The sequence below is a fragment of the Electrophorus electricus genome, chromosome 2 (assembly GCF_013358815.1).
Source record: "Electrophorus electricus isolate fEleEle1 chromosome 2, fEleEle1.pri, whole genome shotgun sequence".
Lineage (NCBI taxonomy): Eukaryota > Metazoa > Chordata > Actinopteri > Gymnotiformes > Gymnotidae > Electrophorus > Electrophorus electricus.
The window spans coordinates 6,254,949-6,278,044 of record NC_049536.1 but is presented as its reverse complement, the minus strand read 5'-3'; the positions used below and the strand labels follow the sequence as shown (position 1 = coordinate 6,278,044).

The window sequence follows — 23,096 nt, the reverse complement described above, 5'->3', positions numbered from 1 at the left end:
GGGAAAGGGTCAAAAGGACAAGCCACCAGAGTAAACAAGAATAAAGTGTACCACGCATGCTAATAGGATATGACTGTTATATCTACATATTTGTATGCAGGTCTTCGGATAAGTGACAGGCATCTTTGCTTTTATATATATATATATATATATATATATATATATATATATATATATATATATATATATGTGTGTGTGTGTGTGTGTGTGTGTGTGTGTGTGTGTGTGTGTGTGTGTGTGTGTGTGTGTGTGTGTGTGTGTGTGTGAGTGAGAGAGAGAGAGAACGCTCACCTTTCATGGCTTCTGCCGTCTGGACGAGCTCGGTGACTGAGCTGGCTACTTTCTTTGACAGCACAGCTAGCTGCTGCCTGTGCTCTGCTGCAGGCTTCTGCAGCACCTGTGCAGAAGCACAGACACCACGCCGTCACACAAGGGCCTGCACCTACACCCAAGCTCCTCACAGACCGATAAACATACCAGGCCGCAGGCCCCGAGTCGCTGTGCACTGTTTAGTGCAAGTTATCAGCCATGCAAGATGTCCATATCCCTAATGCAGACCCCCCCCTCCCCACACACATACACACACACCCACCCACACACCCACCAGGAGGACATGTTCGAGCAGGTCGATGTATCCGTTGGCGCACTCCTGGCTGTAGAGCAGGGCTTTGGTCTTCATGTCCTCTGCCACCTCTGGATGGAACGCAGCTTGCTGGAGGAAACGCAACATTAACACAACGGGTGCGAAGCCCCCCATGCAACCCCGCCTGTCACACAGAAAGACTACTAGAGTCGGCCGGCGTGAACGGGAGGCGCGGCAGCGACTTCAGCTCGGCATGGTCTTCCTCGTGGAGCTCGAGACCACCGCACATTGCACCCCCCCCCCGGTTGCAGAATTCGGCAGCACAAAGCGGAGCTCAAAGTGACATTGAGGCACGAGCGAGCTGCATTCATGCTGCCCACAAGCCTTTCATGTGCTTCCAAGTCCTTTCAACTGGGGTGGGGGGGTGGGGTGGGTGCCAGAGCTTCAGTGGAAGCGGGTCTGTGTTTACATGTTTGTGCGCGAGCGTGTTTTGATTACCACCTTGCAGGTGACCAGCATGTCGGAGATGGCTTTGCGGCTCAGGTTGGCGGTGGAGATGGCGTCCTCTTGCTGGCCCGAGTTCCCCACTGCTACAGCTTTGGCCGTGGCTACGGTGATGCCCTTGGTCATGCGGATGAGCTCCTCCGGGGGGGCAAACTTCTCCGGAGTGTCCTTGGCCTGGAAAACCTGCCGCAAGGACCATTTAGGGAGTTCAGCTCAATGCACACAAATGGAGGAGAAACTCATCTTACCTTTCTACACAGCGGCGTGTCGTAACTGGAGCAGACTATGCACACGTGATGGTATTAACACCTGCAATAATCATCATACGGTTTAGCTTTTCTTGTGGGTGTGCGGTACGGATCGTTGCCGGCTCTTTAACGGGGCCTGGCTGGCTAGATGCCGTGACGCTTGTTTAATGACTGCCGTCTCGCGGGCAAAAGCGTGACAGGAATTCTCTGTAAATCATGGGCACAATGGCCCGTCATCCTGGACCGCTCCTCCACCTGCTCGCGCTGCTATGATGGCGCTGACGAGCGGAGCTGGGGGGGGGGGGGGGGGTATGGTCGGTGGCGCACAGTCAACGTACAGGCCGGCCGGCGTCAGGCTAGGACTCACCAACGCTAACTCACGGCCGGGCAATTAACGGGCAGAGAGCGTGAATTAATGTAAGGAGGAAGACCGTTCCGGTCCTCTCTGCTGCCTACACTCAGCTCCTGTCGGATGAACTCGATGCTGGCCTCCAGGGCCCTCGTGCCTCGAGTGGCTTCGTCCTCCACTGCCTTCACAGTCTTCAGCAGCGACGTCACGTTCGTCACCATCACCTGCGCACACATGCCGAGAGAGAGAAGCACACAGCTGAGCACCGGCAGCAGGAGAAGACGATCGTGGTTGGGTGCACATCACTTGACAGAGGTGGGTGGAAATGAGCCTCTGGCACCAGCAGGGGGAGCTGTAATCAACGCAACATCCAAAGGCTTGGCAGGGTGCATCGACTTCAAAAGACGTTCCTCGCGGACCAAATAGACTCAGTGAAGTCTGCTCATATTTTCCGTAAGGAGGGGTTATATATTCGTGGAAAGGGTTCGGTTGGGCTGCGGGTGCGAGGCCTGAGCCTGCTCGAGTCCGATTCCCCAGGGGGGAGAGGGGAGCCAGGCCACGGGTGTGTCTGACAGAGCTGAGCACTGAACGGCACCCAGAGCCATTAGCTAGGGGTTAGAACCACTGTGAAGGTCCATGCCAATCAGAGAAGCCATTTATCCAAACCCCCCCCCCCCCCCCCCCCCCCCCCCCCGAGTTTGAGGAAATGTTGTCTAAAACAAGATTTGGAGGGCAGCTGTTTAAAATCCTAAGAGGGTAAAGTGGAAGGCAACGTGAGCCCGCTGTAGCGCTAGCAGGCACTACACCTTTTTATGGATGAAAGCGTGGGGCAGGAGGAGAAGAGGAGAGTTCTGGAGGTTACCGTATGCTGGGAGAACGCAGAGGGCCTGTGCGGAGGTCACGGACGCAGCAGATCAAACTCAGCTCATTAGTAAAGAACGATAAATGAAAGCGATGCAGACATGTGCGGATTAACAGGGAAGAGTAGCAGCTGAACGGACAGAGAGCTGGAAACAGGAAGGCAGGTCAACATAATACAAGGAATTAAGTTACAAAGATACAAAAATAGAGGCGTCTTTTTTTTTTTTAATATCCCAGAAAGGCTGAGAGAGAGAGATAAAAACAGTGGTAAGCATGCACTCGAGGCTTATACAGTATTTGTGCTGTGATCACACGCTGCCTAGCTCGGTGCCCTGCTGTGTGGCCAGTGAATGACACACACAAAAAAACACAGAGACACTATCAGAGTAACACAGAGCTTGAGTGGTGGCCACACACTGAGCTGACGGAGTCCTGAAAGCACTGCACACAGCCAGAGATCCATGGATCGTCAATGGCAGCTGGCAATCTCATATACACACACACACACACACACACACACACACACACACACACACACACACACACGAACATGCAAAATACTTACCAGTGAATAATATGCCAGAGCAGAACCGTTTAGAGATGGCCCTGTATGAGCACGCACGCACGCGCACACGTGCACACACACACACTCACACACACACACCCTTTACCTTGGCTGCACTTTTGAGCTGGTACATGGAAGGGTCATCTGCTGCCTTCCCTGCTGCACACTTTGTGGCACCAATCAGTTCAGCTAGAGCCTTGGCCACATCCCTCACTGCATTGATCAGAACCACCTGAACAAAGATGGGGGAAGAACAAAAGGAGAAAGGGAGAGAGAGAGAGTGTGTGTGTGTGTGTGTGTGTGTGTGTGTGTGCAAGCATACTGCCTTTATCAGGAACACCTGGGGTTGTGATATAAGACCTGGCTGCTTTATCAAAGAGTACATAGGGCTGTGATCCTGAGAGCACAGCTCCACATCTGAGCCACCTAGAAGCTGTGTATGAGCGTGTGTGTGTGTGTGTGTGTGTGTTATCACTTTGACCCAGAAATGGACCCTCACATTGAGGAGAGAATGAGAGACTCTACACACATTGAGATAGAATCACTTGATTTCTGAGATGGTTTTTAACAGGTGGAGGGCTCAGGGGTGCTGCGTCTAGGGTCAGTCTGCACACTCAACCCCCGAGAAAGCTGCGTCTAGGGTCAGTCTGCACACTCAGCTCCTCTGATGGGGCAGCCAGCCATCAGTCTCCATTAGTCAGCTCCACACAAAGGAGCGGTTTTGCCTCACTGGTCCTGAACCGGCAACCTTCTGATGGCTAGTCCGGTATCTTAACTGCTGAGCTACGTTCAGAAGCAACTAAGCCAGACCGGAGGGATCCACCAAACTTCCAGCCACACCCACGCACCCACCTGGGTCTCCGGGTCGTCAGAGCCCATGCTGGCTGCCCCCAGCTTGACCACATCGGTCAGCTGCGTGATGGTCTTGGCCGAGGACTGCGCTGCCTGGGCTAGCTTGTCCTGGCTGGAGGCTGCGCCGGCCACCAGCAGCTTGGTGTCCTCCACCAGGGCCTTCGCCGTCTTCAGAATGTTCTCCCTGCAGAGCCCGAAGCCCACAACAGACCGTTCTTTAATCATCGCGGATCTTGTTCGGAGAGAGCAGCTGGCTGAACGGCATAACAAGCGTGCCGCGTCCTTGTGGGGGTCTCACCTGTGGTCTGCGAAGGACTCCTCGTTCTCGGCGTTGAGTGTGCCCGCCGAGGCGAACATGATGGTGGTGTCCAGGTCGGCGATGATGCCCGACACGGAGCTGGCGGCCGTGATGCAGGCCTGAGTGCCCTTGTTACCCGCCTGCAGGGCAGACAGCACCATGGAGACCTGTCGAGAGGGGAACACGGGCTCACACGGGGGAGGTGACGGATCCCGTTTGACGGTAGCGCTCCGACGACTTTTCTTAAGGAGAAGGGAACACGCTGTGTACTGTTTGGGGGCAGATAAAAGGCAGCTTTGTAAAGGGGACAGCGTTGTGTAACGCTGCCCCGCTGAATCTGAGGCAGATGTGAGGAATAATGAGTGCAGGAAGCAGCGGCGCTGTGAATCAAACTGTATACTCTCTCAGCCTCTGCACAGACTGGGAACAGAATATTAATAGGTTCGCTACTCTGAGGTGAAAATGAAAATTTGGGACTCTGAACGTAAAGCTCGTATTACCACTCAGAAATATTAGCGAGTGGCGGGGAAGGAGAACTGTCTATACAAACAGAAGGAAAGACAGAAAGGGAAAGCATTTCAGAGTAACCGAAGGCTCAAATTCTGTCTGTTCATGTTGATTCACTCCAGGCACTGGTGAGTCGTGAATTTGATCAAGCAGACACACTTCCATTCTGGTCATTTCCAGCCAGCTGGGGGCTCAAGCACAGATACACAGCTAGAGAGTCCAGCCTCAGCGGGACAGTACACACAGCTAGAGAGTCCAGCCTCAGCGGGACAGTATACACAGCTAGAGAGTCCAGCCTCAGCGGGATAGTATACACAGCTAGAGAGTCCAGCCTCAGCGGGACAGTATACACAGCTAGAGAGTCCAGCCTCAGTGGGACAGTATACACAGCTAGAGAGTCCAGCCTCAGTGGGACAGTATACACAGCTATAGTCCAGCCACAGGGGGACAGTATACACAGCTATAGAGTCCAGCCTCATCGGGACGCTCCGTAACCCCTTCTCACATATAATAAGGAGCAAATACAACATAATGCATCTAATCCTTGACAATCACACTAGAAACAGGAGCCCAATCATCAGAACACCACTCCATGCCAAACCAGGAAACGTTCTGAGAACACCCCGTCTGCGACCTAATGAACTATGGCTTGGTGAATGTTCTCTCTCAGCAGTGATGACTGGGAACACATCCACCCGTCTGACGTGCGGCGTCGGAAGAGCGTGGGTCTCCTGTACTGCACTAGTGGAGCGGTTTCCTTCTCCCCACAATTACAATGTCTACTCTAGACAATGTTATTACAGACGTTAACCCCTTAGGGCACTGTTTTGTGGCAGTAAAAAAAATATGTGCTATTAGTGCTACATCTCTTGCATAAATTCTGACATTTCTTACCATCAAATATCTTAAGGCTGCAAACTCCAGACCCTCAACACCCATCGCCCCGACAGCAGGGTCCAGTTAGCCGCGCATCAGGAGCAGAAGTGATCTCCTCCTGGGAGCGCAGGCTGAAACTTCCCCTCGCAGCGTCACTTACCGCCGGCAGTGAGCAGACCTGTGTCAGGCCTACCTTCTCGGTGACGGCGCGCGCGCACTCGATCAGCTCTCTCTTGGTGAAGCTGTCCATCGGGCTCATCTGGAGGGCTCCGGCCTTCTGCACCAGGTAGATACAGCCGTGCCCCAGCTCCTGCACACGCCCCTTTATCTGCACGCCCACCTGCAGGGGAACGGGCACGCCCAGCACGGTCAGAGTCCAGCTTAGCTCAGAGCCCAACCCCGTCTCCGGCTTGGAGCCCCCTGCTCACTCCACCATACCTCTGGCTCCGGCCCAGAGCCCGGCCCGCTGCCCCAACCCTCCCCCGCTACCCCATCTGCGGCACGGACCGCCACACTCCTGCTTCGCTCCTCGTCGCAGGCGGGCGAGTGGGCTCGACGCCACTACACCTTTAGTTTCCTGACACGCGGCTCCGTGGGTGGCCGGTGCTTCATTACCACCTCACTGCAGACTTTTAAAGCTAGTGGGGGTACAGTGTCACTATGGTAACAGCAGCGGCAGCTTATGTAAAGGCTATTGAAGTGAGCTGCTGGCTAGTAGGCTGTGTATTCACACTTCTGTGCCGTCTTCTTGAAGATGTGGGTTCGGACGTATGCGAGGAAGGTGTTCCACCTAACTGGAGTTTCACACCTTCCCTGCTGAGGACCAGGGGACTGTAAATTAAGCCCATATCTGTTTTTAGCACAAAGCTTCATTAATGTTAATCAGGTTTTTTTGGGATTATACACTGATAGCACCTTATTTGCTCAAAAATAATTTAACATGAGAAACAGGAGCGCACGTTAGAAGGGCAGCCATCTGTGCCTCAAGTGTGTACGGCTTGTACGTGTGTGTCTGAGTGTGACCTGAATATATATATGTGTGTGAGTGAGAGAGAAAGGGAGAGAGACAGACCTGAATGTTTATCTGTGTCTGTGAGACCTTAAATGTGTGTGCGTCCCTTCTGCGGCCCACCGGGCAGAGGGGACGCTGTCTCGCTGGGTCAGGTCCTCACCTCCTCCGGCTCCGCAGTGGCGGCGGCGAGGCGCCCTTGGCGGGCCAGCTGGCTGTAGTCCAGCGTCACCTGAGAGGCGAGACCACCCAACTCCTCCTGACACGTCACCGACTTGGTCATCTGGGACGCAGAGGAGCATGTCAGCGTAGGACAACCGCACCCTCCATGATCACACACACACACACACGCGTGCATGCACACATACACACACTCCCTGTGCATTATGGGGCCAGAGCTGCGACCGCTGGGAGGCTAACGCGACAACAGGCTACTCACCATTTCCTGTGCAGTGATGGCAATAGCCTTGGAGAATTTCACCATGGTGGTCTGGTAATCCACGAACGTGCCTTCGGGCTCTGGGGGGGTTCCCTCGTCCATCTAAGCCAATAAAACCCCACCCCGAAAAACCAAGGCTAGTTTTAGCATTCTGTTCACTCACCGAATACATCTTACAGAAACCCCGAATATAGTCGTGCTGCAAATTACTGTGAAAAAAATGTGCGAAAATTAATCAGCGGAGATGTTTCAGTTGTCGCCATTGTCCTCCTTCGTGCGTCTTGGTGACAGGATAATGACGGCGCGCGGACATGCGAGAGCCAGACAAGCGGCGATACAGGATCAAATGGGGGCTAATAATGAGTTCCGCAGCCGGCTCCGTGGCGGGCCCCGCGGGTGTGAATGACAGCTGGAGACACTTGGGCAAGGAACCCAAAAGCCTCCTGCCGTGTTCTACTAACAGCTGAAAGGCCCTCCTCCCGGGCCCCAGAACCCCGCCGCGGGCGGCAGCGCCGTGACGGACGGATATCCAGGAGATGGGCTTATAACGTCGGCTGACGCACGACCACGTCTTTCCAGCAGTGTGTAATTGTCTGACAGGTTTGGCTTTTGGAATCCTCGAGTGTGCGGCGGCGGACCTTCCCATGCTCACCCGACCCATGGCCTCTGCGATGGACTCCACCATCCCTCCCACCATGCCCCCCTCGCTGGCTGCCTCGTTCAGCGTCACCATGATGTCATCCACCGCCTCGCGCATCAGCTGTGCCGCCTCTGCTATTGCATCATGGGTATGGGCCGCCTGTATGACGACAGGGCGTGTTGTGTGTGTGAGAATGAGAGAGATAGTGCGAGTTAGTGCACATGCTGACTTCATCACAAGCTAATGATCTGTACAGGTACACATTTAATATTAAAGTATCTTACATTCAAATGACTGAACCTGGAAACCAGGTGTTTGGACATCCTCATCATCAACAGTTTTGTTTACTTCTTTTTTTTTTTTAACGCCCTCATCCCTCAGGCACCCCGTGTGTGTATGTTTTTACGTGTGTGCGCTCCTGTACCTTAGGGTTTCCCCCTCCCTCTTTGGCAGCGTAGAGCATCTGGAGGGAAGACTCGGCCAGGGTCTTGGTCTGGTCTAGGATGTTCATTTGCTGCTGGTGGTCCATGTGTTTGGATGCTAGCCCCACGGACGCCACGATGAGCGGCTCAAAGTAGCTTGCCAGCTGGCTCACCTAGGAGACCACAGAGACTACGCAATGGGCCCTGAGAAGCTTTGTTCCAATATGGAATACACTTAACTGCATTACAGAAAGCCATCATTGTCTATAAGCAAGACGCAAAAGTACTTTTGCTGTAATTCATGTAAACGGGCCTGTGTGTGTGTGTGTGTGGGGGGGGGGTGTTCCACCTTGTGTCCGAGCTGGGCGGCCTCCCCCCGGGCTGCGGTGGTGATGGGCTCAATGAGGTGGCCGATCTCCTGCACGGCAGAGGTCACCTGCTCCTGGACGGCCTGCGCAGCAACCAATACAGGCACATTCAGTCCAACCGTGGCCCCGCCCCAAAACACCGGCCCCTCCCAGTACCAAATAAAAGACGGTGAAATAAAGCTATACTATGATGGCTGCCTACACGTACAAAACCAGCAGGCAGAACGAGCGACGTTAGTACCTCGAGTGAGATGTCATCTCTGCAGGGTAGGCTCTGGCCTACAGCGGCCAGGGACGCTTGCTCTATGTCTCTGATGCCCTTGTTGATGCTGTCAATGCTGTGGTCGCACTCTCGCTGGCCTGGAGCCTTGTCCCTATAGTAACGAGAAGGAGGGGAGTTGCTGGAGGGTACAGCCTTTGTGTCCAGTTCTTTAGTCTGGACATCGGATACAGCACAGCTCTAAAAAGAAAGAGTTGGTTTCTGGGCACCCACTCGCCCAACACACACGCACACACAGGCTGAGCTCCAGTTGTGAGAGGATGGAGCGTGAGGACAGTTGGTTTGGGAGGCGGGGGGGTTTGTGGCAGAGATCCCATCCCCTGCTACTGTTCCTACTGTCTGGGCTGGAACATCCCTTTACCCACACATAGCGACTGATCTCAGATCAGCCTGCCTGACTGCCCAGACCTACATCCTTCTAGCTACTAACTGATCGCAGATCAGCTCAACCATTACCCCATATCAATTTCCAGAGGCTCCGGAGGCAGATCTCACCGAAGGCAGCTCTTCCGCTGCCATTACCGAGGCAGAGAGCGGACATTGGAGTCGCCTTTTGTTGAGTGGAGTACAAAGTACAGACATTCACAACATGCCTCAAAACACGAGGGCTATATGTGACTAAGCTTTAGACTAAACCCTCCCTTCTGGGAGGATTTAAACAGAATTGAGGAAGCTATGCCTGAAGGCAATTCCTGAAGGCGTTTATTTAAAAGATTTCTTTAAAATAACACCAAGTCAACAAGTGTTTAATTGGCATTATGCGCTTTCCACAGACCAGAGCCCCCGGCCCCTTTACAAACGCGCTGCCAGAACACCTAACGGTGAGACAGAGACATGAGGGTGCTGAGCTGAAACGGAACGCGCAGGTTGTCAGCAGCAGCGGTGTTACTGTTGCGGCACACTGCAGACATGCCCGGGATGCTTACATGGACATTTTTTCCCCCCTCCCTTCTCCGACCTCCTTCCGCTCAGGCAGGGAACGGGCGTCCCTTATGTTCACGGACGGCAGGTGCCCGAGACGGATGTCACGCGCGCAAACACAAAACCAGACCAAAAAAAAAAAAGCTTCAGTGGTGATTTCCATGTCCTTTCTATTGGCATGAAATAGTGGGGGCTGCACAAACCTGATGGCAGTGATGAGGCTCTTGATGGAGTCAGATACAGTGCGGGAGTGGCCTGCCAGGATGGACCAAGTGGGAGGGTCTTTGGGGTTGATTATGAGAGAACGCGCGGTCTCCAGTAGCTGGGCAGAACTGTCCAGCATGGAACGGGCAGAGCGCAGGATTGGCTCCTGAGCTGCTGAGCCCTGAGGTGGGGAATGAAAAAAAACAATAAAACTGTTCCTTGACCACTCTGAGTGACACTAGTGACATATATAGTTAATTTAGTTTTACGTGTGTAATTTCACCAATGTTCAAAGACTAGCTAAAGAAAATTCCAGAAACTGTAAACCAAACAAAAAGTTACTGAAAGTTACTACATTTCCCCCCACCCAGCACTGTGAATTCCATTAACAGGCTCTACAGTGGCTGTCTGAACAGGCCCATAGTTGTATCCAGTCCTCAAACACACAGAGGTGATAACTTTTTAAAGGCACAGGAAGTGTGTTTTAGGAACACTGTAAAAACGAGGCGACCCTGATTTCACCTTAAGTAATTCCTTGGCTAAAACCAAAAAAAAGTGTTTCAGCAAACCACTGGTGACTTGCTCCTTTGAAACCGGGAGCGAGCACTTTGTTTTGGCCCAGCATTGAAGGCAACGGATCAAAGGCAACAGAGTCACCTAGTTATTCACAGAGGCTGTGGGAGTAGCGAGGAGACGCAACAGACGCTAGACTAGTGGAGCGCTGCGGATCTAAAAACTCCTCGGACCCTGCGGAAATTTTAATGGAAAAATGCCCTATAATGAGTGCTCTTAGGAGTGTTGGTTCTCTCACACACACACACACACACACACACACGAGGTGTTGCCGATGGGGTACTCACCTCGTTGCTTATCTGAGCAGGGATGCTGGCGAACTCCGGGTTGGAGGCAAACGTGGACAGATTCTCAACAGCCTCTATAAGAGGCATCGTCGCCACGCGGCATCTCTCGCGGTTCTCGTCCGAGAAGTCCCCGTCCAAGGCCTGCAACAAGCAGTCCCTGTAACATGGCCGTGCTCGGACAGCCCTGCGTGGCTACCACCGGGGCCAGAGCGGAGGAAGCAAACGCGAGAAACATTCGGAGAGACGATACGATTATAGACCTTGATCGTTTTCACCAGGTTAGCTGTGGTGTTGGCCACTTCTTTGGCCGACTGCACGAAGTGTCTCCTGGCGACAGGGTTGGCGGTCCTGGATGACGCCAGGCGGCAGGCGTTACACAGCGCCGAGGTGTGCTTGGCTACAATCGTGGCTGCAGACAACACCTGTGCAAAGCCGATCCCATTCACAAACCAAAATAATAAATACACAACACTGTGTTTGCGTCATTAAAGTTTGCGTGTAAATGACACATAAATGGCTTGGTGCTTACCTGAGAAGGGCTACTGCCCGGATCCACCAGGCTCTGGCATGCCATCTGAATGGCCTGGTTGGCTTTGGCGAACTGGATTGGGTCCACTAGGCCCTGATGCCCGGACTGACTGTTGGGGTCCGACACTCCCACAAGATATGATGCCTAAGATCAGAGACAAAAACAAACCGTATTGACAAATAACTACATTTGTGAGAAGGCTTGCTCAGAACTGATGGATATACTGGAGTCTCTGCACCATGAGAGGCGCGCGGGAGTTTTGCTATGCCGGGGTGCCGGGCAGGGCCGGCCCACGGTGGGCGAGGCACTCACCTGGCCTGCTGCCTCCGTCAGCCCACACAGGGCTTTGGATGCCGTGGCCACACAGTCCCCGAACGCAGGCACGTCGCCGGTCTTACAGTGTTGCGAGATACCGGCCATCGACTCTCCGAGCACCTGATGCGCGCGCGCACACACACACAGTTTTACTTTTTTTTTTTTACACCGCTTTCATCGTTAGATGAACTTTTATATTTAGGGTTTGAGATTCTGTTTTTACTTTGGAGTTTTCCATCACACTCTCTATGCAGTCAAAGTATGAAAGATCATTGACTGGTTCACTGGGGTTGTCTAGCATTCCTCTGACCGCCTGGAGAGATCGAGAGGGGGGTGGGGGGAGAGAGAAGAGATTCTGAGATCTCAGGAATGGTAAACAGAAAACACTCTGCTCTGTTCTTGGTGAAGCAATTCCAGGTTTTGATTTGGGATATAAATATGTGTGTACAATACATGTAATTGAACTTGAGTGGTGAGCTCTGTGATTCACTAAGACCTGCTTCATCAAAAGGAATAACACTGCAAAACTCAGTATATGCAAATATGTAGAAAACAAATCATTAGAAGAATCTTTTACAAAAGCAGCACGTGTGTGCACGTGTGCATATATGAGTGTGTGTGTGTGTGAGACAGAGAGAGAGAGAGAGAGAGAGAATGCATGCAGTTGGTTTTGCTAACCTCTAGCTCACGGAGGGCGTTGCCACACTCTTTCTGGCCTGGGGCCTGCTGGGTACACAGTGTGATGAGCTGGTTAATGCTCTCCGTCACTGCCCTGAAACACAGGACACACAGCCACACAAATCCACACACACACACAAGAAAAGGCTACAGTGACTCCAGATTCAGCAGTTAAAGAGCTGTTCAAACTGTAATCCTTGTAAGATTCACACTTAAATTCCCATTTCCCTAAGCACACAGAGCACCGCTACCGCTGAAGTACCCAACACACATACATCAGAAATTAATCTTGTACCTTACATGCACGCATACTGGCATGCACACACACGCGCACGCACAGAAAGCTGTTGCAATACTGATGTTTTCTCCTCAGTTAAGCACAGCGTGTGCGTGTGTGTGTGTGTGTACGTGTGTGTGTGTGTGTGTGTGCGCTCATGCATGTCCCACAGCTTCCATCTCCCTCATTAAGCAGAGAGAAATCAATCAGGCCCAAAGCCCAGCGGAGCTCCTCCATCCCCCCCTCCTCCACCTGAAGCTTTCATCCGCACACACTCCACCAAACGCGTCTCGCACGCACAGCACCCGCTCCCTCTTCTCATCTCGCTGCTGGATTGTTTGGGGGGGGGGTTCCTGTTTTCAGGAGCCTTTATCGCCACCTGTTCCTGGATTTCACTGGCCCGTGGGCCATTACCTCGCCGCTGCTGCGAGGAGATTCTTGGCGTTGGCAGCCCCGGGGTCCACAGACAGCGACTTGGCTGCCAGCAACAGCTTGCTGGACGCCATGGAGATGTTCTTGAGGTTTCCAATCACCTGGATCTGGTCGTCTTTGGACTATGAAGAGACAATTCCAAGAAAATGAAACCAAGAGTCATGCATTTTTTTTTTTTAAACTGAAACAATAACGTTTGGCGTGTAGAACCGTAACACCACCAGTTACCCATTGTAGAAAGAGAAGTCTGATGCAGTTTTGTAGATACGCTGGTTTTGAGGAGTGCCAAATGGCTTTGAAACCTCTACTTGACTGGATTCTCTTTTTGGCTTTACCAGAGTTATAAGCAGCAAGACGCCAGCGCATCTCTAGCGCTTGAAGCTAAAGGGGCCGCAGCGCTGGCTGGAGCTTGCTCATGGCCTCGGGGTCCTAGTGCCCCGAGTGTCTCTCTCAGTCGTATTAGGTGCGTCATGCTCCGCGGACCCCTTCCCCAGCCAATCTCCGCAAATTAACGAGCAAAGCAAGCGGGACGAGATCACCAGCTCGTCAGCCATCTTGTTGCGACGGGGTGATTACGCTCATAAACGAATTAAATGGGAAGGTCTAATGAACAAAATCAGCCAAAAATGTCTCAAAGCTGCCAGAGGATACTTGGTCTTGCCCAGTGCCCTGGATGTCAACCTTTTGTCTGTATGGACTCTGAAAGTCCTTCTGATCCTCTCTGCGGGACGTGGTCGGAGTTTCTGGGCCAGGTGTTTAACTTTAGCAACTTTTTATTTATACATCGTCTTGTAAGACCTGCCCAATAAGGCAGTGATGATGAGGAGGAGGAGGAAGGAACAGGATACTGAAATGGGCCGAAAAAACTGCTCAGTTCCGTTACTCTCCTACTGTTATGCATGATTGGATGTTGCTACATTAGGAATCACCAAGGACACTCTTCTCATTACATAGAGCCAAAAACGGTTTGTATCCATATGTCAAAGGTCATATCGGCAAGCGAAGTTTGATCATCCGTAATAAACTTTCCCGGGTGCAGGTCAGCTCTTTTCTGGTGCACGCGGGTACCCGGACGAGCCCGTACCTGCGTGTGCCCGGCCATCTCGATGCCAGCGTCCAGGAACTCGTCGAAGTCCTGGCTGAACTTGCCGGAGGCGGCGGCCAGCTGGCTGCTGGTTCGGCGGGAGGAGTGCACCACCTCGCCGGCTGAGTGGTTCAGCTCGGCAGCCGTGTGGTTCAGCTCCGTCTGTGCCTCCTGGAAGGACTTGGAGCATGGAGGCAACTGGACAAGGAGATGCCGGTTAGTATGTGTAGTGCCTTTCAGGCTGGGGCACGCATAAGCACACGTTTCCAGAAAACGCTTGGCTAAGTCAGACTTCCTCTACCTGTTAGCCACGTTGGCCTTAAATAGCTAAAGAAACGCTGGGTTTCAAATGAGTCTTGGCTGATCGACTAAGTTTGTGGAAATCAGTATGTTTGTGTAAAGTAGATTTAAAGTGAGTTAATGAATCATCACTGGTAAGCTAACGAGCTTCAGCTCCTACAAACTGAACACACACACACACACACATTTTCCACCAGTAGCTTCTTGCTGGTTTCTCCTATGCTCCTCAGTGCCATGTCCACATCCTTCTGTCCTGGTAAGCAGTTCACACAGTTATTCAGAGAGTGGGATACAGCTTTTGCCACCTGAAACACACACACACACACACACACACACACAATCAGTGCTTTGACATTACATCAGGCATCCTTACAACTATACAATGTCCCAGGGAAAAGCAGCTTGAATCCAAAATGCTAATCAGGCCCATAGCAGTGCAGAGAAATCCATGTCCTCCCTAATTTATGCCTCTGTCATCCACATATGCCAAGCAATATGTTTATTTCCCTGAGGAGCAGCTGCAAATCAGGAGAAACGCTGCAACCTTCCAGAAAGCAGGCCGCAGAGCACACGGCACACAGCGGAGCGCTAGCTCTGTTAACAAGACATAATTGTCGTGCAGGAGGGTGATGTACTACTTTTCATATTCTTCAGAGAAAGTGAGAGTGAGCGGGCTTGCAATCAGGACAGGGAGAAAGACCGGGGACATGGACGCAGCCCTGCAAATCTCAGCTGCAGATCCAGGGATGGTCAGGGAGGCTCGGCCGGGGGCTCTGACCTGGGCCAGCCTCTGCTGGCTCTCTGCGTCGCCGGGGCAACTGAGAGCCTGGTGGGCCTCGTGGATGAGCAGGGTCGAGCCCTCCATCACGTGACTCGCCGAGTCCAGCATGGCCGCTGCCGACGACCTCTCTGCCGTGCAGGCGGCCACGCCCCGCGCCGCCTGGGCTAGAGTCCGCAGGGCCTGGGCGGTCTCCCTCGCAGCTACGCCTGGATACACGCATGCACACACACACACACACACGGAGACAGAGACACACACTTATATGCCTGAAAGATTCTCTCAATTGTCATAAATTCCATCATTACACTTAATGCTCCCTGATGTTGTATCACTTCCCCCAGGTTAGGCAGGAGACACCATTCATTGTAACAATGCTTCTAAGTCCCACACTCTACTGCCTCAATCTCCATAATGTCTCCCTATAAACGGCCCAAATAACAAAGCCGAATAACCAGTCCACCCGCACGGCTCTTTATTGCCTTCTACTATTATAATGTGCTGAGATTGGCCACCTATCACCCCACCATGCCCAGGGTGGCCTTCTCGGGCGGCCCCTCGGGCTCCAGCGAGCGAGGTGAGCAGTACACGCTAGAGGGGCCTCTTCCTCCCACAGGACATGTGGAGGCAGTGCCCCGACTGACTGCATCACACGGGCCAGCAGGCCCTGATTGCTGACACTGTGCTAAATGTGCTGAGAGCAAGATTAATGAGGGTGATGGGGATGGAGAGGTGATTGTGTTGGAGCACCTCAGCCCTGCACCGATGGCCTGGCTCGGTTTGGAGTGTGGTGGCCATTTTGGCCAGGTCTCTGGACTCTGAAGGCAAACAATCATTCATCTGCCCTTTGCTACTGAAATACAATCGTACGCTCTTCCACTGCCCGTCAAGAGAGGCTTTGGCTGGGTCTGGTCGCCTTACCCGTGTAGTGTTCGTTGCCTTGGGCGGCGCAGGTCAGAAGTTGGGCCATGGATGAGCCCACAGCCTTGGAGGTGCTCCCTAGCTCCTGCGCACACTTCTCCAGCTGCAGACGCAAAAGGCTTGGTATAAGACGCAGCCAATGGAAAAGGGGCCGGCCAAGGGGTCCAGCCAGTTAAAACCCCCCCACCCCGCGTGCTCTGACCGAGTCTCCAGGTAGCGGTTTGAGCTGTCCGTCAAGAGCAGCCATCTTGGCATCCTGGAGCTCGTTCTTGAGGCTCTGGACAGCGTTGAGGGCAGAATCGATCTCCAGTGGGCCACAGGCTTCGTGAGCCTAAAACGCAGCAAATCGGGTCACAGAAGGGCCCCTGCCGTCTCCTGCACTGGGGCAGCGTAACAGTACAGCACCGAGGGAGGGAACAAACCTTCTGGGCCGCCGTCCGCAGCTCGGCTAGACAGGTGGCCAGGTTCTTGGCGCATTGTCCCAGCTGCATAGCCGCCGCCTGGTCCGTTACCGTGGGAACAGTGGATTTTGCCGAGGTCACCATTTTGCTGCCAGGCTTTGAGACGACACAAACGCAAAACCGACCCCATGTGAGCGTGTTGCGCGGCTCGGCGGCGGAGAAAAGGAAAATCTTCAAAACATGAGTGCTGGCGGGGTCCTTTAACACGACCGAAGGTTTCAAAAACCGCCAGAGTGAAAAGCGTGTGTGTGTGGCGAGACGCACCTGCAGGAAGCTCTGACTGGCGATGATGAGGGTTAGCTGGGCGCTCAGGTCCTCGGGCTGGGCTTGACTACTTCTCATGCCGTGCACCAGCTGAGGGATGTGGTCCGCCACGGCCTTCAGAAACACGCGCGCGCGCACACACACACACACACACACACACACACACGGACCTCATATCAAACGCCGTTTCGTCTCTCGCCTAACGAGGAGTCTGAATCAGTGTAAATGCGGACTCCTGTGGTGGGTGTGGTGTGGCGGCGGGTACCTTGCAGCTGTGCACGAGCTGCTGGTGTGAGGCCGGGTTCTTGTTGGACATGGCTGCGTTCTGAGCCGCGGCGACAGTCTGCGTGGCCGCTGCCGCTGCCTGCTTGGCGGCGATCTGAGGGGGAGAGATCAAAGCACCGCCCGTGAGCCGTGCAGCCCGGCGTAAAGCCGACACACGCGCGCGCACATAGCTATAGAATGCGCAAACACCGTGCTGCTGATCGTGGTAACATACTGTACCTGAAGCTGGACAGGAATATCAACTACACTGACACGGAACGGTTCAAAGCCCGAGGTTCTCAGCACTACGAATGTCTCAAACGAAAGGGAGAAGTGACGGAATGCGACGGAGAGCTTCTGGAAGCTTCCGCCATCCCCTGAAGCCCCTGAGCTGCTCGGCCTTTATTCTAGGCCAACTTCTGCGTCCCACGCTGATTGCTCCGCCGTGACGGCCAGCCAAACGCTGGCTGCTGGTGTGTGTGAGTGCTAAGCCTCACGAGGAGCATTTGAAGTCTCACCAAAGGGGGGGGGGGGGGTGTGTGTGTGTGTCACAGAGAGGCCATGCTGCGTTCCGGAGGAGGCAGGATGAAGGGGGGTGGGGCATGTTGGTGAAGGGGTTAAAATTCAGTTGCAACAACGGAGGCTTTGTGGCGGCTGAGAGGGCATGGATAGCTCGGAACGCCGGCGGAGCCGTCTGGAGGAGAGGAGTCCTATCAGGGACACAGGACGCTTTCTTCTGGAAGCGTTGGGCCAAAGAACCCACGCTGCCGAACATACTCAAGACACGCTGCTTGGGAGCAGTGCACGGGGGAGAAGCACCCGGCAGGACGCAGGTCCTAGGGCGACCTCTTGGGGAACAGGAGCAAATTCAGAAAGCTTCGTTATCTTTTAACGTTTCAGTGGTGGAAATGTGAAGACCATCAGAGAAGACGGACAGAGCTGGGGGCCGAGAGAGGGAGACAGAGGAGACCATGGCAGGGCAGAAAAGTGTGGGTGGGGGGAGGCAGAGGTTGGGTCCGGGGTGGGGCAGAACCCTTGGCCTAATGTTCCTCAGGCCATGTCGTGCATTCTTCCATTTCATTAACTACTTCCACCCCAATAAGATCAATAAGATAAGATAAGATAAGATAAGATAAGATGAGAGAGAGAGAGAGAGAGAGAGAGAGAGAGAGAGAGAGAGAGAGAGAGAGAGAGAGAGAGAGAGAGAGAGAGAGAGAGAGAGAGAGAAGCGGGTGAAGCCAACAGTAGAGGTCCTCGCTCACCTCCAGTCTGTTCAGAAGCTTCTTCTTGATGGCGTTCTGCGCTGCGGCGTTGGTGGCCACGCGCAGACCCTCAGCCGCCTCGCGCAACTTCTGCTGCTGCTCCTCATTGTCTGGGTGTGCCGCCGCCCCCTGCAGCGAGGCAGACAGCCGTCACACACACCGCTCTCCATCCATCGGCTCCTGCTCAGACGCTCTTCCGTTATAGTAATTGTTGTTTTAATCAAAGAAACCCTCACGGTAAGGAAGCCTGTGATCAAATCTATAGTCTAGGAGGCACTGTTCCAAATCTCTGTCTAGTCTCTGACCAAAACAGAAATTCCTTCAGTAAACAGAAAAGAAGAACGCTGTCACATTTAAATCACTGTAATCAGCCATACACCTACAGGTTTCTTCTCTCACAGTGTGTGACACTCTCTCTCTCTCTCTCTCTCTCTCTCTCTCTCTCTCTCTCTCCAACATATATTCAATGCATAGACATCAGCAGCTTTTACTGTTGCCAAGGAAACAGCATGCTACAATTCCATATCTGCCAACATGTCAGGGACTGTATAATGAGCCATAACAAAAAAAAATCTAGCAAGTCAAATATTATAACATCCTAGCTTTTTAAGGTAGTCATTACATGTAGCTCTGATCTCCTGGCACCAGCCAGGCCACAACCCATTGTGTCTTTCAAATGCTTAAATGGCATTTCTGATTAGTCAAAATCTGACAATTTGGTCATTACGCAATGAATAAACATGATGGTCAAATTATTCACTCCACCTGGGGCTGAGTGGAGTACGTACCCCAGCTCCTCCCGGGCCGGGTGGAGTACGTACCCCAGCTCCTCCCCGGGCCGGGTGGAGTACGTACCCCAGCTCCTCCCCGGGCCGGGTGGAGTACGTACCCCAGCTCCTCCCCGGGCCGGGTGGAGTACGTACCCCAGCTCCTCCCCGGGCCGGGTGGAGTACGTACCCCAGCTCCTCCCCGGGCCGGGTGGAGTACGTACCCCAGCTCCTCCCCGGGCCGGGTGGAGTATATACCCCAGCTCCTCACCTTTGCTGCCTCCACCATCCTGGCAGTGGCGTCAGCCAGCAGTTTGGCTGCAGCCAGCAGCTTCTTAGAGTTGTCCATGTCGACTTCTGCCTCTGCATCTGAGCGCATGGCGTTCACCAGGTCTGACGTGGCCTGGGCCAGGACACGCGCCTGCCGTACCATTTCTCCTGTAAGCGCACACGCACGCGCGCGCTCATCAGGTATATGTGATGTTATTTATTACATATCACATCACAACGGGCATTTCTGAATGAATTAGTATTTCTGAAATTCTGACCAGTTGCATATAAAAAACAAAACAACAACAACAAAAAAAACCAGTGTCAAATTAAAAAGGCAAAATAAAGCATGGTTGAATGTTTTCCCCATTACACCAATATCTAAATCAAATTGTTCTCTTTTGTATCTTTTGTTTGCTCTTATGGTGATTTGAAACAACTGCACTCAGCAGCAGGTCCTAGTTGTTAGAAAGCCTAAAATATCAATATAAAATATTAATAAATTTGATCTAGTATTGTATTACTGCAATATTGACCACCCCTGCTCATCAGGATGAAGGAGCATGAACGCGGCGTCACACGACACAAACACAGCGCCTCTGTGCTTCGCTCCTCGACGACGAGCAGACGCAGCTTGTGGCTCTGACGTACGGAGCCTTGCTCTGCTGTGCGGGACTTTGGGAATCACAGCTACAGGCACTTAAGGCTCAAATAAAACCTCCCAGGTGACCTGAAGAACACCATCGACTCAGGAGCCTTTCAGACTGTAAGCGCTCTGTCTACAGAAGCCTTCACACCTACATGGAACCAGAAATAAAGCCCTTGATACTATTATCAAGAGAGGGAGCATGAGTAACCTCCACAGAGTTACATGTGGGCTTTTTTTTTTTAATAAGCTGTGTGAAAATACATCCAATGCTATTTTTCAGTGGTTCAGATGGTCTGATGTCTTTTAACGCAACTCCGACCAGAAGACCCGTGGCCGATCCGCCGCTCCCCTACAAGTTACCCTCCTATCATGTGTTTTCTTTTAACGTTTCAAAGCGAGTGCACTTGATCGAGACCAGACTCGGCACTCTGTAGTGGTTTCAGATGACACGTCTCCAGCGGCCACGGCAGGACGTTTGACATTCTTCCGCCTCGGGGTCGTAACACAACAAACAGCTCAAGGATCCTCTCCACAACAAAGCACATCTTAGGATCGGTTAATAGGAACGACCCCTCACATCCCGCGGAGGTGAAAAAAAAAACAAAACGGCACATCACGACCGTCTCCAACGCAGGAGGCAATAAACAGGTGGCCGGCGCTGGACGCTGCCTGGTAAACCGAGATAATCTACCCGATGAAACTTTGGCCAGATTAGAATTCGTTATTCCCCACTAGGTATTTATATCGGCATAAGACAGATGGTGTGTGAGAATGCGGTGTACGCGAAAGACAAGTAGGAGCTCTACTGGGAAACATGTTAGCGTTACGTTCCCTTCTGAAGTAACACTGACGGTAGAAACGCTAAGACGATGTTTAAACCGCAAGCGGAGATATGCTTTGGTTGCGCCGCCCATACGAGAGGTTTAACTGAGCCGTGGTGCGTTATCGTATGCTTAAATAAATCCCTTCTGGTCAGGAAGCCTTCTCTCCGCTCCGCTTCCGCCGCCCGCGTTCCTGCTGCCCGCCACCATCCTCCCTTTCCCGGCCTCGCGCCATTCCCGGATGCTGCCTTTTCCGAGGAATTTCCGATAAGGACCCGCGCCGGTTTCAGGCCGGCTGTGCGTGGCAGGAGGTGGCGGCCTCACCCGCGTCCCCCATGGACGAGAAGATGCTCTCCGTCACGGTCATGATGGTGTCCGTGGCCTGGTCGTAGCGGCCGATGGGTTCACCACAGCTGGCGTGGTGGCGCACGTGCTGGAGCAGGTCGCCCAGGGCCTGGCTGACGGTGCAGGCCGCCCCGCTCACCTGCCGCAGGAGCTCCGCCTCCTCGGAGGCGGCGTGACACGCCTTGACGCAGCCCTCCACCGAGCGCTCCACCAGCCGGCCCGCCTCCACCAGCTGCTCCTGGCACACTGGGGAGCCGATGGTAGGGCTGACCACCTAGAGCGGGGGAGGGGGGGGGTTACACCACGGTCATTCCACTGGTGTCTGAGAGCTAGCGTTCCACCACAGCCTGCATCCACTGGCCGCTTACTCGAGGAAAGTAGGCAGGCATTTTTAGAAATTTCTCTGCAAACTAACAGCATCTCCTGTGGGATAAAGGAGGTCATCGCGGCCCACTACTTATTAACTACAACAAGAATTATGTGCCTTCATAACACAATATGATGTATTCAAGAGCAATTTTTCTCCGTTTTTACACAAGTACATGCGTCTCCACCGGAAGCCGGCGGGTAACTGATAACAGCAGGTGCGTGCAGGTCTCATGGAGCGCGGGGCCTGACCGGGGGGACGGCTACCTTGGTGCACGCCACCAGCTGCGATGTGGAGAGGGCACACTGCGTTGCGGCGGTGATGACGCGGTTCTGCAGCACGGCCTCCTCGGCGACCTGCGCCACGTTCTTGGCCTTCAGCACCAGCATGGCCGCCGCGTTGGCCACCGCCTTGGCCAGGTTCATCATGATGTCCTGCAACAACCGAGGAGCAGCGCCCACGTTAGCCCACCCGGCGGCCTCCGACCCCTCCCTGCCGATAGCCGCCTCCGGACCGACGGGAGGGGGGGGGAACGCTATAGGGACCGATGGTGGGAACAGACTAGTGGCATGACTGGCACGGCTAACTCGGTACTTGTGGGTAAAGAGGCAGACGAGTGGAAGAGGTAAACAGAAGATGACGAGGGCTGAGAGGTAGCGAGAGAAAGAGACGGAGGGGCAGACCTGGAATCTCTCGTCTGTCTCCCCCTCCCCCATCTGGCGCAGCAGGTCTCCGCTGGCCTGTCCGATGCTGCCCGCAGCTGTCAGTACTGTCTGCCTGGGCTGGAGAGAACGCGTGGGTGTTAACACGCTGACGTCTCGCCGCGAGCCAGCAGAGGCTGAGGGTGCGGGAGTACCTCTCCGGATGCGGGCTCCACAGCCCGGAGCAGGTCGCACACTGCCCCGGTGAGAGTCCTGGCCGCGCCCATCAGGTTTTGGCCGCTGCCCACGCCGTCGTCCGTGAGCGCCGCCAGCAGCTTCACGCCCTTCGACATCTCCGTCAGGTTGGAGGAGATGGTGGTGATGGCGCAGCCTACTGCCGTGTAGTCCGTGTCTGTGGGGTCACCTGGCGGAGGGGCAGATTAAAGCCTGTTTACGACTGTTCTCCATCAATTTCTGATCATGTGCCTCCAAATCAGTATACTGGGCACACACACGTGCATGTGCACGCACACAGACACAATATTATTTCTAACAAGCTTTCTGGCAGACGGGAACAGATGTAAGAATTGGGTTGAAAACAATGTAAAAGTTTCAAGGCTGGTAGGCAACAGGGAAATCTGGGGCCCGTGGAACAGGCGGCAGTGTGAGATTAACTGCCTCTGAAGCCTGGCACAGGCTGGCGTGGCACGCCTCCACCCGGCGAGCCTGCCAGCCGCGCCCCCCCGAAGCCACGCCAGGATTTATCAGGCTAAACGGAGAGCAGCTCATTAATTAGCGGCGGGCCGGAGGGAGGCTTGCGCCGAGGTCCGGGGCCCTCCCCGCCGGCTCTGTGATTTTTCAGGTGTCAGCGACTCTGTCTGGGCC

General features: G+C 53.6%; 1 protein-coding gene across 6 annotated transcripts in view; it reads right to left on the bottom strand.

The window, feature by feature from the left end:
• Positions 1-23,096, bottom strand: part of tln2b (talin 2b) — a 77,632-nt gene that overhangs the window by 5,914 nt on the left and 48,622 nt on the right. For all 6 annotated transcript variants that reach the window (XM_035522466.1, XM_035522455.1, XM_035522465.1 and 3 more), the window contains exons 17-52: positions 22,427-22,635; positions 22,254-22,352; positions 21,837-22,004; positions 21,183-21,477; positions 19,390-19,556; positions 18,352-18,480; positions 17,091-17,204; positions 16,826-16,939; positions 16,523-16,657; positions 16,303-16,431; positions 16,101-16,203; positions 15,180-15,388; positions 14,587-14,706; positions 14,102-14,299; positions 13,000-13,139; positions 12,309-12,402; positions 11,854-11,943; positions 11,628-11,750; positions 11,316-11,459; positions 11,047-11,208; positions 10,787-10,927; positions 9,926-10,107; positions 8,763-8,895; positions 8,503-8,604; positions 8,156-8,326; positions 7,744-7,890; positions 7,092-7,193; positions 6,816-6,935; positions 5,837-5,983; positions 4,261-4,427; positions 3,963-4,146; positions 3,217-3,342; positions 1,792-1,908; positions 1,085-1,270; positions 605-712; positions 292-397 (exon numbers count right to left, since the gene is read on the bottom strand). In XM_035522466.1, the coding sequence (XP_035378359.1) occupies positions 292-397; positions 605-712; positions 1,085-1,270; positions 1,792-1,908; positions 3,217-3,342; positions 3,963-4,146; positions 4,261-4,427; positions 5,837-5,983; positions 6,816-6,935; positions 7,092-7,193; positions 7,744-7,890; positions 8,156-8,326; positions 8,503-8,604; positions 8,763-8,895; positions 9,926-10,107; positions 10,787-10,927; positions 11,047-11,208; positions 11,316-11,459; positions 11,628-11,750; positions 11,854-11,943; positions 12,309-12,402; positions 13,000-13,139; positions 14,102-14,299; positions 14,587-14,706; positions 15,180-15,388; positions 16,101-16,203; positions 16,303-16,431; positions 16,523-16,657; positions 16,826-16,939; positions 17,091-17,204; positions 18,352-18,480; positions 19,390-19,556; positions 21,183-21,477; positions 21,837-22,004; positions 22,254-22,352; positions 22,427-22,635 (5,181 nt within the window). The remainder of the gene's footprint in view (positions 1-291; positions 398-604; positions 713-1,084; positions 1,271-1,791; positions 1,909-3,216; positions 3,343-3,962; positions 4,147-4,260; positions 4,428-5,836; positions 5,984-6,815; positions 6,936-7,091; positions 7,194-7,743; positions 7,891-8,155; positions 8,327-8,502; positions 8,605-8,762; positions 8,896-9,925; positions 10,108-10,786; positions 10,928-11,046; positions 11,209-11,315; positions 11,460-11,627; positions 11,751-11,853; positions 11,944-12,308; positions 12,403-12,999; positions 13,140-14,101; positions 14,300-14,586; positions 14,707-15,179; positions 15,389-16,100; positions 16,204-16,302; positions 16,432-16,522; positions 16,658-16,825; positions 16,940-17,090; positions 17,205-18,351; positions 18,481-19,389; positions 19,557-21,182; positions 21,478-21,836; positions 22,005-22,253; positions 22,353-22,426; positions 22,636-23,096) is intronic.